Source organism: Panthera pardus, unplaced genomic scaffold (assembly GCF_024362965.1).
Source record: "Panthera pardus isolate Hobbes unplaced genomic scaffold, ASM2436296v1 HiC_scaffold_24, whole genome shotgun sequence".
Taxonomy (NCBI): Eukaryota; Metazoa; Chordata; class Mammalia; order Carnivora; family Felidae; genus Panthera; species Panthera pardus.
The window spans coordinates 105406773-105420543 of NW_026526810.1; the positions used below are offsets into that span (position 1 = coordinate 105406773).

At 49.8% G+C, this 13771-nt stretch overlaps 1 protein-coding gene across 11 annotated transcripts in view; it reads right to left on the reverse strand.

Annotated features, from left to right (window-relative positions):
- Nucleotides 1–219: 219 nt before the first annotated feature.
- TMEM229B (transmembrane protein 229B) overlaps nucleotides 220–13771 on the reverse strand; it is a 38885-nt gene continuing 25333 nt past the window's right edge. For 7 of the 11 annotated variants that reach the window (XM_053889522.1, XM_053889520.1, XM_019451491.2 and 4 more), the window contains one exon: nucleotides 220–3949. In XM_053889522.1, coding sequence (XP_053745497.1) covers nucleotides 3428–3949 — 522 coding nt within the window. In that variant the 3' untranslated portion in view covers nucleotides 220–3427. Of the gene's footprint in view, nucleotides 3953–9829; nucleotides 9919–10205; nucleotides 10293–13771 lie in introns of those variants that run through there. The other 4 variants (XM_019451493.2, XM_019451494.2, XM_019451488.2 and 1 more) reach the window with 4 other exon arrangements.

The window sequence follows — 13771 nt, forward strand, 5'->3', positions numbered from 1 at the left end:
GTGGAGGGTTGGGCAGAGAATTCAGGTTACCAGGAGGGTCAGAGCAGAGATAGTGAAAAGGACTGTCAGGGGGTGCCACCTGCCCTCCCTACAGGGTGGCTCCACCAGCAGCCCTCTTGGTTTAAGACAGTGTCATAACATGGTATGAAGGGCTTGGCCTCCAGAAGCCCCTAGGAAAGGGGCTCCAAAACAGAAGAAACAGAGAGGGATCAGAGCCAGTTCTGGAACACAAACACCAGTATATTTGATGTGCACAAATGTGAAAAGGAAGAGACAAAGAGACCAATGAAGACAGAGCAGGCAATGGGCGCACAAACCAGTCGTGTGTCCTTCTGAAGAGCTGCCGCAGTTGGGAGACAGTCCCACCTACTTCGAAGGTGGGAGAGCCGGGACCTGCAGCTCCTCCATGTCTGGGGTGGCTTCAGGGTGGAAGGTACTCTCCCTGCCTTCACCATAGCTCAAGGGCTGGACCTCTTTCCTTTCTGAATTCCCTGTGATGATGTCTGCACAGCCCAGAGCTTCATAAATATAGGTTCTCAGGAACTGACCCATTCAGTGCTGCCTCCCTAAGGAGACCCATGCAGAGAGTGAGGGACTAGGACAAGAGGATTTCATGGGCACTCCCTATGTATTATTGCTGTAAATAAGCATAGGCCATTGTGACTCACTGGCATCAGAGGGGACAGGGCATAAGGGACAGGATGCCTAGCAGACATCAGAAGCGGTTCAACCATGCAGGGCAGCACATGGCGATCTATAACTCAGAAATGCTGCCATGTCCAGTGGAGAGAGACCCAGGACACCAGAGGTTCACAAACAGCAAGCAGACTCTTCCTGCCAGCACCCCCACTGACAGAGCTGGGGTGCCTGGGCACTAAGGGATTAGGGCCCTGAAGATACCAAAAAAAAAAAAAAGAAAGAAAAAAAAAAGCAAGAGTTGAAATCAGGGCTACTCCTGGTGATTTCTGAGCCTTCAGACCCTGAACTCATGCCCTGGATCATTGCCTGCCTTTGCTGGGGACTCTGTGCCCTATGAGGGACAATAAGAGCCACAGGGCACCTGGATAAAGCAGAAAAACAGTGCTCTGTACATGTCAGGCAGGCAGGTTTACTGTGGGGCCTCCTGTACTTGGGAGTTTGTAGGGCCCAGAGAAAAGATGGTGCCAGGGAATGCCCATGAGGCAACATCTGGAGTGGACAGACCCAATGGGCCATCCAAGGGCTTGCTCTGAGAATCATGGAGGCCCTATGCTGGCAGACATCAACAAGCTGACCACAGATTCGGTCGTGGCAGGGGAGGGCAAAGGTGGGTGGTGTGGTCTAAGGGCCCACATGGGGGGCCTGGAAGGGTGTTGGGGTCCAGAAAACTGGGATATCCCAGAATTAAGGGAGAAGGCCAAGGAGATAATTTCCCAGGGGGAACAGGGAAGCCAGATGATATTTTCCCTCTAGAACCCCTTCCACCTGTAGATGGAAACCTGAATCTCTGGATGCCCCAAAACCCTGGAATTGGGGCCACAGCAAAATCAAAGGTAGGTCTGGCCCCTGCAGAATGTAGTTCATGCCTGGATTCGAGGAGCCTGGCAGGGACACAAAGGCTGGAAGGTGCCCTTCATCCTGTCCTGGACAGGGTTAACTGCAGAAAACAACCAGCCTTTCTCCCCATCTGGGATACCACTCCTGCCCATCCCCAGGCCACCAGCCCTGGCTCACACCCTGGCTAGTGCTGTCTGCACAGTCTAGGTAGAGCAGCACAGCAAGGAAGAGCAGATTCTCTCCACAGGCAGTATTATCGTTTTATAATGATCCATAAAAAGGGAAAGGCAAATTTCTATCTAAGACTCCTAGTGCGTCAAGAGACCACATGCCACAGCATTGGCTGTGCAGCATTGGCTGCATTCTGATGGACCTCTCCCTTCAGGGAGTGGGGGCAGAGCCAGAAGTGGGCTGGAGTGAGGACTTCACCTGTCCACTGCCAGCAATGGACCTGTCACAGAAGGAGTGGGGGGGGGGGCTGGCAACCAAGATGACAAAGCCCATGAGCATGGCAGGGCTAATACTGCTTAAGGAGTAAGCTCAAAGGGTCAGCCTTGCTGGGAGGGGTGGGAAGGGGGTAGCTCTGACCAGATTTTGCTGCAGGGCTGGGGCTATGGCAGAACCAACTGACCCCCTCCCACTAAGGATGCTCCAAAGACCCTCTCAAAGCTGAAAGGCTGTCTTCTTTTTTTCCCTCACTTATCCTCCATGGGTCTCCCAACACCGGATTCCTGCTCCTCCATCCCCTAGAAAGTTCGATTCCCCCTGACTGGCTTGAAAAGAAACCAGATGCCTTTATCACAACCCTCCTCCCCTAAACTGATTTGTCTCTAGGTCCCCATTGTGGATCTGGGGTGGCCCATCTTGGCCTGTGTGCTGGGGGAGGGTATATCATTCAATTTTTGCTGGGCCACTGAGGGGAGGGGGCACAGAGAAGAGCACCGGGGCATTGCCACAGCCCACCAGACAGGTGGGGAGGTGTAAAAGGGGAACTTCCCAGTCATCAGGCCAGCAGAAATAGTGGAGGGAAGGCGGCAACAGGGTGGGCAGGGTCTGTCTCAGGGTTCTATCTCTGGCAGCTGCTGTGTTGATCAGGGAGTTGGGGAGGGGGGCCGGTGGGGATGACAGACACGGATAAAGGGGCTGCTAGTGGTAAAAGCCTTGAAAATAAAAGAGAAAGGGGGGAAACGCCACCGAACACACAGGGATTGAAACCTCCAAAAGCCCAAGGTTGGTGGGAATCCAGCACCAGGGTGGGGGGGTCCCCAGAAGGCCAAGGGAGCGTTGGAGCCCTGGGGGAGGGGAGAGGAGCCAAGGGAAGGCCTCCAGCCCTGGCAGACCAGCACTACTGCCAAGCAGCCTCCTGGCTGCCCAGTCTGTCCTTAGGCTGCAGCTCAGCAGGCCCCCGGGGAGGTATTGGTTGCAAGCAAGCACCTGAATATTGCCTAATGGAACCAGCCAAAGCCCAACTTAAACCACGTGAGAGGAGAGAGGAGGCCTCGCAGCAGCCCAAAGCCTCCTCAGGCCTCCTCAGGCTTCTCATCTTCTGCCCCATTCTCAGAGTCCCTTAGCCAGGACAGGGCCTGCTGCTTCCAAAGTCACCCAGGTGGTCAAATCGCTGCTTAGCCATAGGCCTCTGGCCGCCAGCCTCTGAGCTGGGCAGGGATCCACAGACCCTTCCCAGAGTCCCCGGGCTACCTCGACACCCGCCCCCCACACCTGGCCCCGCCCCCGGTCCCGCCCCCGGTGGACGGCGAGGGTGTGTGCCCTAAGGGGCTGAGGCCAGACCCGGGCCAGGGCTTGTGCTGTTCAGAAGACGTAACCCCACCAGCTTGGTACCTCTGTCCACGGGGTCCATGAGAGAGCCCCGGGCCCCACCCACCAGCCCCATTCAGTCTGTCTTGACGTGGCCGTTGGCCATCGCCAGGGGGCCACTGGGCTCCCCGGGCTCAGCGTCCTTGTCAAAGCGGAGGCGGAGGGTGTTGCGGATGATGAACTGCTCCATGATGAGGGACCCGCAGAACCAGGGCACGGCGTACTCCAGGGTGATGAGGCCCATGAAGTCAAAGTCGAACTGGGAATAGTCCCAGGGACAGGCGTTGAACTGGCGCAGGATGAAGCCGGTGGTGAACTCCCACAGGTAGGTCCAAAGCGTGTAGATGAGGCAGCGCACCAGCAGTGGGCAGCGGCCGCGCAGGCGCAGGTACATGCGCTCCACGATGAGGATGGAGGTGCCGTAGATGAAGAGAGCCCACACGCTCGTAACCCCAGGGAACTTCCAGTTAAAGTTCACCACGAACTCCCAGGCCGCCGTGAACATCACCTCGCAGAAGTAGCCGTGGATGGCATACAGGTACCAGCGGGACAGCGCCGTCAGGGGCTCGGCAGATGCCATGGCGCCGAGTGGGGCTGGCTGCTGGGACACAAAGGAGACAGGTGAGGGAAGGAGGGACGGAGCCCTCCTCCTGCCTTCCCACGTGCAGCTCAGGTCTCTGCCATGACCAGGCTGGAGGGGATTCCAAACCTGCCTCTACCTTTCTCTTTGGTTACCAGTCATATTCTTGACCCTATTTCATGTTCATTACTTTATTCCCTATTCCTCACCTTAGCCAGGTGGGCATGAGAAATGAAAGGAAGAAAATTAAAAGTTCCACTGGCTTCCTCTGACCAGCCCTACTCAAGTACTATTGGAAGGAGGTATATCCTGCACTCCCTAAGCTTTGTTTGGATTATCTGTGGTCAGTGGAAGAGCTGGCTGTCCTGGCCTGCCAGTCACCCCCATTTCTAGGCTACTAGCTGATTCATCTCTTCCTGCACTTCTTTTCAAACAACTCCACATCACTCATATTTCTGGGATCTTTCTAAGCAACCTATCACATTTATCTTGTGTGTGTGTGTTAACATATACATAACATGTACCGCGTTAGCCATTTTTAGGTGTACAGTTCAGTGACATTAAGTACAGTCACACTGTTGTGCAACTGTCACCACCATCCATCTCCAAAATTTTTTCATTATCCCAAACTGAAATTCCATACTCATCAAACACTCGCTTCCCACCCCCTCCCCCCCGCCCTGGCAACCATCATTCCACCTTCTGTCTCTATGAATTTTACTACTCTAGTTACCTCTTTTCAGTGGCATCATATTGTAATTGCCCTTTTAAGACTGGCTTATTTCACTGAGCATCATGTCTGCAAGGTTCATCCATGTTGTAAGCATGTGTCAGAATGTCCTTCACTTTTTAAGGCTGAATAATATTCATTCCACTGTGATCTAGCTAGCTATCTAGATACGTCACATTAAAAAACATTTTTTAATGTTTATTTTTAAGAGAGAGACAGAGCATGAGCAGGGGAGGGGCAGAGAGAGAGAGAGAGAGGGAGACACAGAATCTGAAGCAGGCTCCAGGCTCTGAGCTGTCAGCACAGAGCTTGATGTAGGGCTTGATGCAGGGCTCGAACTCACGAGATGTGAGACAATGACCTGAGCTGAAGTCGGACGCTTAATCCACTGAGCCGCCCAGGCACCCCCTATGTCACCTTTTATTTATCCATTTGTCCATGAATGGGTTGCCTCCACCTTTTGGCTATTGTGAACACTGCTGCTATGAACATGGGTATACAGATATCTGTTCTAGTCTCTGCTTTCAGTTCTTTTGGATTTATATCCAGGAGTAGAATTGCTGAATCATATGGTGATTCTGTGTTTATTTTCTGAGGAATAGCCTTGCTGTTTTCCACAGCAGCCATACCATTTTACGTTCCCACCAACAGTACTCAAGGATTCCAATTTCTCCACATCCTTGCCAGCACTTGTTATTTTCTGGTTTTTTGATGATGGTCATCCTAATGGGTTGAAAGTGGAAGCTCGTTGTGGTCACATTTGTCTTTCACTGCTCCATTAAGCAGGTTTTGGTGTTAGTTTCAATGTTGAAAGGAAACCAGTGGGCTGACAGTCCTCTCTTACTTCTTATTGCCTTCCTCTCCTCTCTTCTCAACCCCACCAGTCTTTAAGGCTCCATCCTGCTTCCCTGAAGGCTGGCCCCCAGATCTCTCAGCTTTCTCCTTGTCCTCCATCAGTGACTGTCTGGATGACTCAATTGCCTCTTTCTCCAGTGCCACCCCGTACGCTGTTATAAGGCATATGCCCTCTGATCCAGCTAGCTAGTACACAGCTAGCTAGCTGTGTATTCCTTGAGGGAAGGGACTATTTTCCAGTCCTCTGTTCTGCAGCCTTGGCACAGGCCTCTCCAGAGCAGGCAGTCTCTAAACGATGCATGTTTGGGTGTGTGTGTGAGGGGGGTGAGGGGAGCAGTTCAGGGCTGCATCAGGAATGGAAAGGCAGATGATGAAAACATGCATCCCAGCTCTGCCAGCTGCCAGTGGACACCAGGCTTGACACTCTGTCAAGGTGGGAGAGGGGACAGAGGTTAACAAGATGCATATGTAGTCTGCATGCCTGTCTGGGAATCCCAGCCTCATCTCTCAGCTAACACAGACCTAGTCACAATTAATAACCCACCTCAATACCCTCCCTTGTGGATTGCTTTGTGGTCTTCCAAGCACTTCCATTTACATTTTGTCATTGGTTTTTACAAAATTAAGATTCATATGAATGACAGGTAGTTTAACTCCTGTTTTTTAAGAGAGACAGTTGGGGCTCAGAGAGAGGTCATTTGCCCCATATCTCAGGGCCAGTAGATGGAAAGGCTAAGACTAGGATCCACATCTCCTGGTTTCTGCTTCAGCACCCATCCCCCTGCACACCACTGCCCATCTAGACATGTGCGCCTGATGGTACTCCCCTCCTCAAAAACATTCAGTGGCCCCCCATTTCCTAATGAAATGCCACAGCATCCTTGGCCTGGCATTCAAGACTCACTAGGATCTCATGCCAGCCTACTTTTTCAGCCTTATTCTCACAGGCCAGCTCTCCCGGTCTTCCCTCCCCTCCTTGTAGATTCTATCTGTCTATTTCCTGTGGCCTTTCATCTCACCTCCACAAGCACAAACCCAGCTTCCAGGTTACCTTCAGAACAAAATCTTTTTCATCCTCCCCGCCACAGTCCTCCCCTCCCCCCCACTGAATAGCCATAGCACTCACTCTCTCTCTCCTTGGCCCAGATGATTTCCTGTTTTATTATGTTGATAACATTCAGTCCCCATCCAGATGTTTTTCCTGTGTTCTGCACCTCTGTATCCCACTCCTTCCTGAACACCTCCACCTAAATGTCCTATAGGCACCTCAAATCCTTTCCTAAATCAGACTCATTATATTTTCCCCAAAACTTGTCTTCCTCCTGTGACCCCACTCTGATTAAAGGAAACACCAAGCACCCAGTTAGCAGCCAGAGGCTCTAGTGTCATGCTAACTTCCTCTGCTGCGTCTCCACTTGAACATGAGCTCCCTGAGAATACCTTGTCCGTCTGGTTCAGTACTGCATCCCCACTGCCTACAATAGTGTCTGGCACACAGCATTCAATGAAAAAAAAAAAAGACATTTATTAATAGTTTATAATTGCTATGTAAGTCATTCCAAAACTCAGTGGCTTCAATCAACTCTCATTTGTTACTACTACTTGTGTGTCTGTGGGTTAGGGGATCTTGGGTGGCCTTGATCATGAGACTGCTGGTCATTTGGGGGTTCTGTCCTATCCTTGGCTGGGGTGGCTCTTATCTACTTATCTCACATCCCAGGCATGCTTTCTCATGGCAAGGGCAGAAGCACATGAACGAGCAAGCCCTGCTGCACCCGTGCTTTTCAAGACTCTGGTTAACTCATGCCCACTAACATCTTCTTGATCAAAATAAGTCACATGGCAAGGCCACCAAGTCAGCCATTACCTCCTGTCCTTTCCACCACTTAAATATCTTTGAAATCATCTCTTCCTCTTCACTCCTCTTTCTCATTGCTGCTGCTCTGCTTTAAGCTGTCACCATCTCTCACCCAGATGCCCCCAGGTGTCTTCCAGGGGGTGCCTGGAAGGTGCCTATTCCTTTTCAATCCACTCATCACACTAAGAGCATGTAGAGGGCGCCGGGGTGGCTCGGTTGGGTAAGCATCTGACTTCAGCTCAGGTCGTGATCTCACAGTTTGTGGGTTTGAGTCCCACGTCCGGCTCTGTGCTGACAGCTCAGAGCCTGGAGCCTGCTTCAGATCTGTGTCTCCCTCTCTCTCTGCCCCTCCCCCACTGGTGCTCTATCTCTGTCTCTCAAATAAACGTTAAAAAAAAATTTTTTAAAGAGTATGTAAAAACAGCAATCTTTCTCAAACATGAATTTGATATTTCTCCCCATGTGGGCCTATTAGTGGATCTTTACCATCTATGCAATAAGGCTCAAACCCCTAGGGATGGCTGGCAAAGCCCTTTATGAGCCACCTCTGCCTCAGATCTTGTCCTCTGGATCTTTTCATTACTGCTTTTGCTACCTGGGGTGCCTTTCCCAACTGCTACAGCCACCACCACCCCCAACCCATGGCCCATGAGCCCATAATCTTCAAGGTCCAGCTCCTCTGTGAAGATTTTCCTAAACACCTCCAATTCCAGAGCTATCTGCTGCCCTGTTTGTCCACCTCTGCACCCAGTTCACTTCTGTGACAACAGTTAGCACTATGCTTTGCTATGCACCAGTGGCCCCTTGATGAACGTTTATTATAATGTTAAGAGGAAAAAAAAGCAGGATTCAAAACTAAATAATTAATATGATTTTGATTTTGCAAAAGCCTACATACATGTAAACGTACAAAAAATTAGCCATAATCATCTCTGGAGGGTGACATCACAAGTGATTTTTATTTCCTTTTTTAAACTTCTCGTATAGTCTAAAAATTTTTTCTACCAAGTATGTATAAACTTTTACAAAAATAAAATTTAACTTAAAACTGTTTGTTGTATGAATATGTATTAATCATCTTTGTGCCTTGTATAGAGAAGATATTCAACAAACTTGCCAGACAAATGAACCTTAGGACACCTGAAGTCCTGAAAAATTAATGCAGGCTGTTCCCTCCTGAGCCATCATCACCAACAACAAACCATGCCTCACAGGTTTGAATAGCATAAAGTGGTTAAGCCCAGGGGCCCTAGACTCTAACTTTCTGATTCAAACAGGCTGGTACCCTTCACCTGTGGGCTCCAGGGCACGTTACCAGACCTTTCTATAAAACGATTTCCTTTTTTCCTCAGTTTCCTTATAGATAAAGGGAAAATAACAAGAGTAACTACTTCCGAGGATGACTGTAAGGATGAATGAGCTAATAGACGCTACTGAATATAGCAAATGCTCAAGAAAGTGTGGCTGTCACTTCTGGCACAGAGATGGGCTTCCTGGTGAGCTTCTCCCGCTTTGAGTGCCACCTCGTACCCAAGGTGGGACATTCTGCCCCTGTCCTCACTAGCGGTTGGGCAGCCTTCCTTGCCAAGCAGGTCAGGTTTTCACCTCCACCCAGAGCACAGCCCAGCAGCCAAGCAACCCTGTGAAACCAATAACCACACACGCAGCCCCTGAGGAAACAAAGGTTTCGTAGAGGAGGGCTTGGCCAGCTTCCAGCCTCTGTGTGGCTGGGGAGGTTTAATGAAAGGGGGGGGGGGGGGGCGGCACTCAGAACTAGCCCTCTGAGGTCCAGGCTTGAAAAGAAGGGTGGAATGAAAGGGCCAGCATTCCTGGCAAGCTTCTCACACCCTCATTCTATCCTGAACCCCCAATAGGCTTTTAGACCCCTGGAGTGGGAGAGAACAGATTGAAGCTCCAGGGAAACTCACTGAGAATGAGGAGGGGCCCATGACCCCAGGCAGGCGGGCCTGTGGTGGCCTGGAAACCACTTTGTTTCCCACCCACTCAGGCCCCTCTGAACTTAGGTCTGTCCACCTGACCTGCACTCGCACCTCTGGCCCCTCTGGCCCACAGGATCCTGTTCATCCTATGCAGCATCCTGACATAACTAATGGAGTCCTCGGGTCAGCACCCCACCTTAATGTTGACTTTAAAACCCTGCTCTCCTTGCCCCTTGGGCTCATCTTTAGAGATGGCCAAGGTTTCCCAGTCAGTAACAACTCGTGGGGTCCAGTCACACCCCCTGGAAGCAGGTGACTTTAAAGAGCTGGACCTCCAAACCTTAGAGCAGAAGCAAGCAAGAACAAAGGAATAGCCATTAAACAGTGGAAGGAGGGCAAGATGTTGAACAGAAGAGAGGATGGAGAAGAGAGAACAGGGTGAGTCCAAGGCCTGGATTCCATTTCTGGAACCTTCCCTACCTGGAGGAACATGGGTAGGCAGAGGGGAAGCATACCTAGGCCAGGTCAGGCTGTGTCTGTGGGGTTTTGCCAGAAGAACACTCCTAGTCCATGTGAGACAAAAAGGGGAAACTGGATATCCTGGCTGGAGCCAGGAGATGAGGGGGGAAGACAGAGAAAGGGGATGTGAGACAGTGTTATCAGCTGGGATGGCAGCTCACACCGTGGTGGGACAGACACTAACATTAGAAGCGGCATTGGCTTGGGTAGATTTGCAAAACTCCACTCCCTGAACCCACTGCTAATACTCACAGGAGCCATGCTTAAACTTTGAGCTGGGACAGGCTCCCCGACCCTCTGCCGGCCCAACAGACCTCTATCCCTGCCCAGGCCTCCCCCCACCCGAGTCCTTTCCCCACATTCTTCCAGTACCTCCTTGCTTGGCACTGAGATCAGAGACCTGGGAAGGCCTGCATCAGGAAGAACCAGTAGCTCACTGGACATTGGCCTCTTTCTCCTGGTGACAAACACAACCATCCTGAGAATGATGACACAAAGACAGATGGCCCAGGAAAGAAAACTCAAAGCGAAGTGAGGAGGAGAGCGTGCGCAAGGATGAAAACAAGAAGGAGAAAAGAGCTGTGGACAGTTTCATATGCAGGATATGGAGAACAACACTCATGTACAAGAGCCTTCATACTTGTTGATAAAAGGGCCTGGGAATACAGAGTTCCAGCCAAGGGCCAGAACTCAAGGTGACTTGGCAGAGCAGGGCACTGTCCCCCCCCCCAAGGGGACAGGTGATAGATGACTTTGTAGGGAGGGGTTCAGAATCTTGCTCCCTAGGAGTATCTCACCAGCTTCCAGAACCTGCTGAGTTATTCCCTACGCAGCGAGCACAGCAAGTTGAGAGGGGCGAAGAGAATGCCACAAGTCTGAGACAGGCTGGAGGCAAAACCAGATAAGGCAACCGCCTTTGGTTTTACTCAAAACTCTCATCTTGTTCCAGGAAGCTAAGGTGCCACAACACAATGACTCTGGGAATTTCTGTCCAGAGGAGCATCTTGATAGAAAATCGGGATTCCTCTTACATGCAACCAGGCTGGGCGGGGCTTCACCTCATTACCAGGCCTCTTTCACCTCATTTACTTCCCCATTCCTAGGCACCAAAATCGCTACAGTTCCATGTGCTGGGGAGAGACACAGCCCTTATAGGGGGCCCCTGGGAGCAAGGCAGTGGAGGCGGGGGGGGGGGGGGGACTCTGAGTCCAGCCCCCTGATAGGCTCTGTGCTGGAAGTGAGTGGAATCTATGAGGGGTGGGCAGGTGTCCTAACATCTGGGTGAAAGATGCAAGGTCTGAAACCATCCTCACCTTGCACTGTGGTAATCAAGTTGGGAGGGGTGAGGGTGGGAGGAACATATGGGCTTGCTTCAGGGCCAGACAAGCAGAGCTAAATACCTGTGGTCACTGGCTAGCCCAGACACTATAGAGTTCCACCCTTTCTTGCTATGGGCATCCCCCAGAAAACTCTTTGGGATGGTCTTCCTGCTACCTCCCAAGTCACAGTAATCATCAGCCACTCTTCTCAGCACTTACCAGGTATTAACTCAGATAATATTCAAGCCTATTTTATAGATGGGGCAATTGAGGAAGGGGAAGTTTTAATAAGTCTTAAGAATTACAGCTATAAAAGCCAGAGCTAGGATTCAAACCCAGCAAGTCTGGCTCCAGAGCCTTCATTCCCAATCAGCACACTGCACTGCCCTTGAAGCTGACTACAGGCTCCTCTATAGGCACCACCACTTTCTGAGTTTCTGCTTCTGGAAGACTAGGATGGTATATGGAGAGGAAACAAGAAGCAAGAGCAACATGAACCTCTAGGTAGATCATCAATGAAGCCCAGAACAGGTGTCAGAGCCATTGCAGGCTCTCGTCCTATTCTGAGAGGCCAAGTTCTGTTCTAAGGCCAAGTTCTGGCAAGATCCACACAATGATCCTCCAGGGTCATAGTGGACCCTCACAGGACTATGGTAGCAGCCACCTCTGAGGGCCTCAAGGTGTATGCCATTCAAAGGCCTTTCACCAAGACACACACTGGTCCCTGTCAGGCTACCCTGACTGCCAGCCCACCCTCATATTGGCTGGGAATCTCAGATGGCCCAGCCCTGCCATGGACATTCAGCCAAGAGCAGTGACCAGCATCACACTGCCCAGAGAAGCCTGGTGCCTGGAGCAGCACCAGGGAGAGTGTCAGGAGCAACCATTCCACACAAAGCAGCAGGCCAAAGAGGATTTTAGAAGGCCTCAGATGCTAAGCAAATCCCAGCTGGCAGACACAGGAGGACAAGTGGGCCTGGGGAACACAGTCAGCCTGGCACAGAGGTTCGCCAGGGCTCAGGCAGTAAAGGGCACCTAGCAGTTGGGGCCCTGAGGCTGGGCATCCTGAGTGTTGCCTGCAAGGCTCTTTCCAGACCTCACTTGGCTGCTTCTCTATTGTTACTCAGATCTCAGCTCAACCGTCACCCCTGAGACCTTCTCTGGTCTCGAATCCAAAACAGCCTTCCCATCACTGACATCATCATATTTCATTCCTCCAGCACTTTCACTTTCTACTATTTTGCTACTTGTTTGTTGTCTGTCTCCTCCAACTAGAATGAATGCTCCATGAGGGCAGGGGCTCTGTCTTGTTCACTGCTGGGTTCCCAGTGCCTACAACAGTGCCTGGTGATAAGACCCACTAATACTTCTGGCATGGATGAATGAATGAATGAATGAATGGGCCCACACAGGCACAGGCTCTTAAACACTGATAAGGGCAGGTGTAAACAGCTAGCAGCTCAGCCTTTCTCTTCTCCCCTTTCTTGGCAGATATAGCCTTTAAAATTTTTCAATGCTAACATTTTAAAATATCTTTATTATTTTTCCTGATTATAAAAGTAACATGTGCTCACACCTGAAATTTAAACATTATGGAAACGAATGACCTAGAAAGTAAATATCTTCCATCACCCCACATCTTAGAGAAAGTCACTGTTAATGGTGTGTTGTATATTCACCCGGATTACACTTAGCTTTAAAAGAAGCAAATCCATGTATCATAGAAAGAAAAGGAATTCATAATTCCACCAAACTAGCAGCCATTATCACTTCTCCCTTGCAATTTTTTCTCATGTGTTTATTTTACAAGTTGCTTTAATGTACTTATTCTGTAACCTGACATTTTCACTTATTATAAAATAATCATTTCCCCCAGTTGTTTTATTGCTTTTGTTCTCATTATTATAATGGCTATGTGATATTCCACCAGGTGGAAAACTATAATTTACTTAACTTAGGTGTTCAGAAAAGGGAGAGAGAACAATTGTTTCCCACTCTCACTATTACAATGACACCACAAGAAACATCTTTTTTTATGCCTGTAACAAAAGAATTCAGCCTTTTCCTTCTCTAGGAATATATCCTAAAGAAAGATTTCTTTTTTTTTTTTTTAAGTAGGCTCCATGCTGGGTGTAGAGCCTAACACAGGGCTTGAACTCACAACCCTGAGATAAAGACTTGAGCTGACCAAATGTCCATCAACTGATGAATGGATAAAGAAGATGTGGTATAAATATACAATGGAATATTACTCAGCCATCAAAAAGGATGAAATCTTGCCATTTGCAATGATGTGGATGAAACTGGAGTGTATTATGCTAAGCAAAATAAGTCAGAGAAAGACAAATACCACGTGATTTCACTCATAGGTGGAATTTAAGAAACAAAACAGATGAACATACAGGAAGGGAAGGAAAAATCAGCTAAAAACAGAGAGGAAGGCAAACCATAAGAGACTCTTAACTATCGAAAACAAACTGAGGATTGATGGAAGTAGGCAGGTGGGGGAAGGGCTAGATGGGAGATGGCTATTAAGGTGGGTACTTGTGATGAGCACTGGGTATTATATGTAAGTGATGAATCACTAAATTCTAATTCTGAAACCAATACTAAACTATA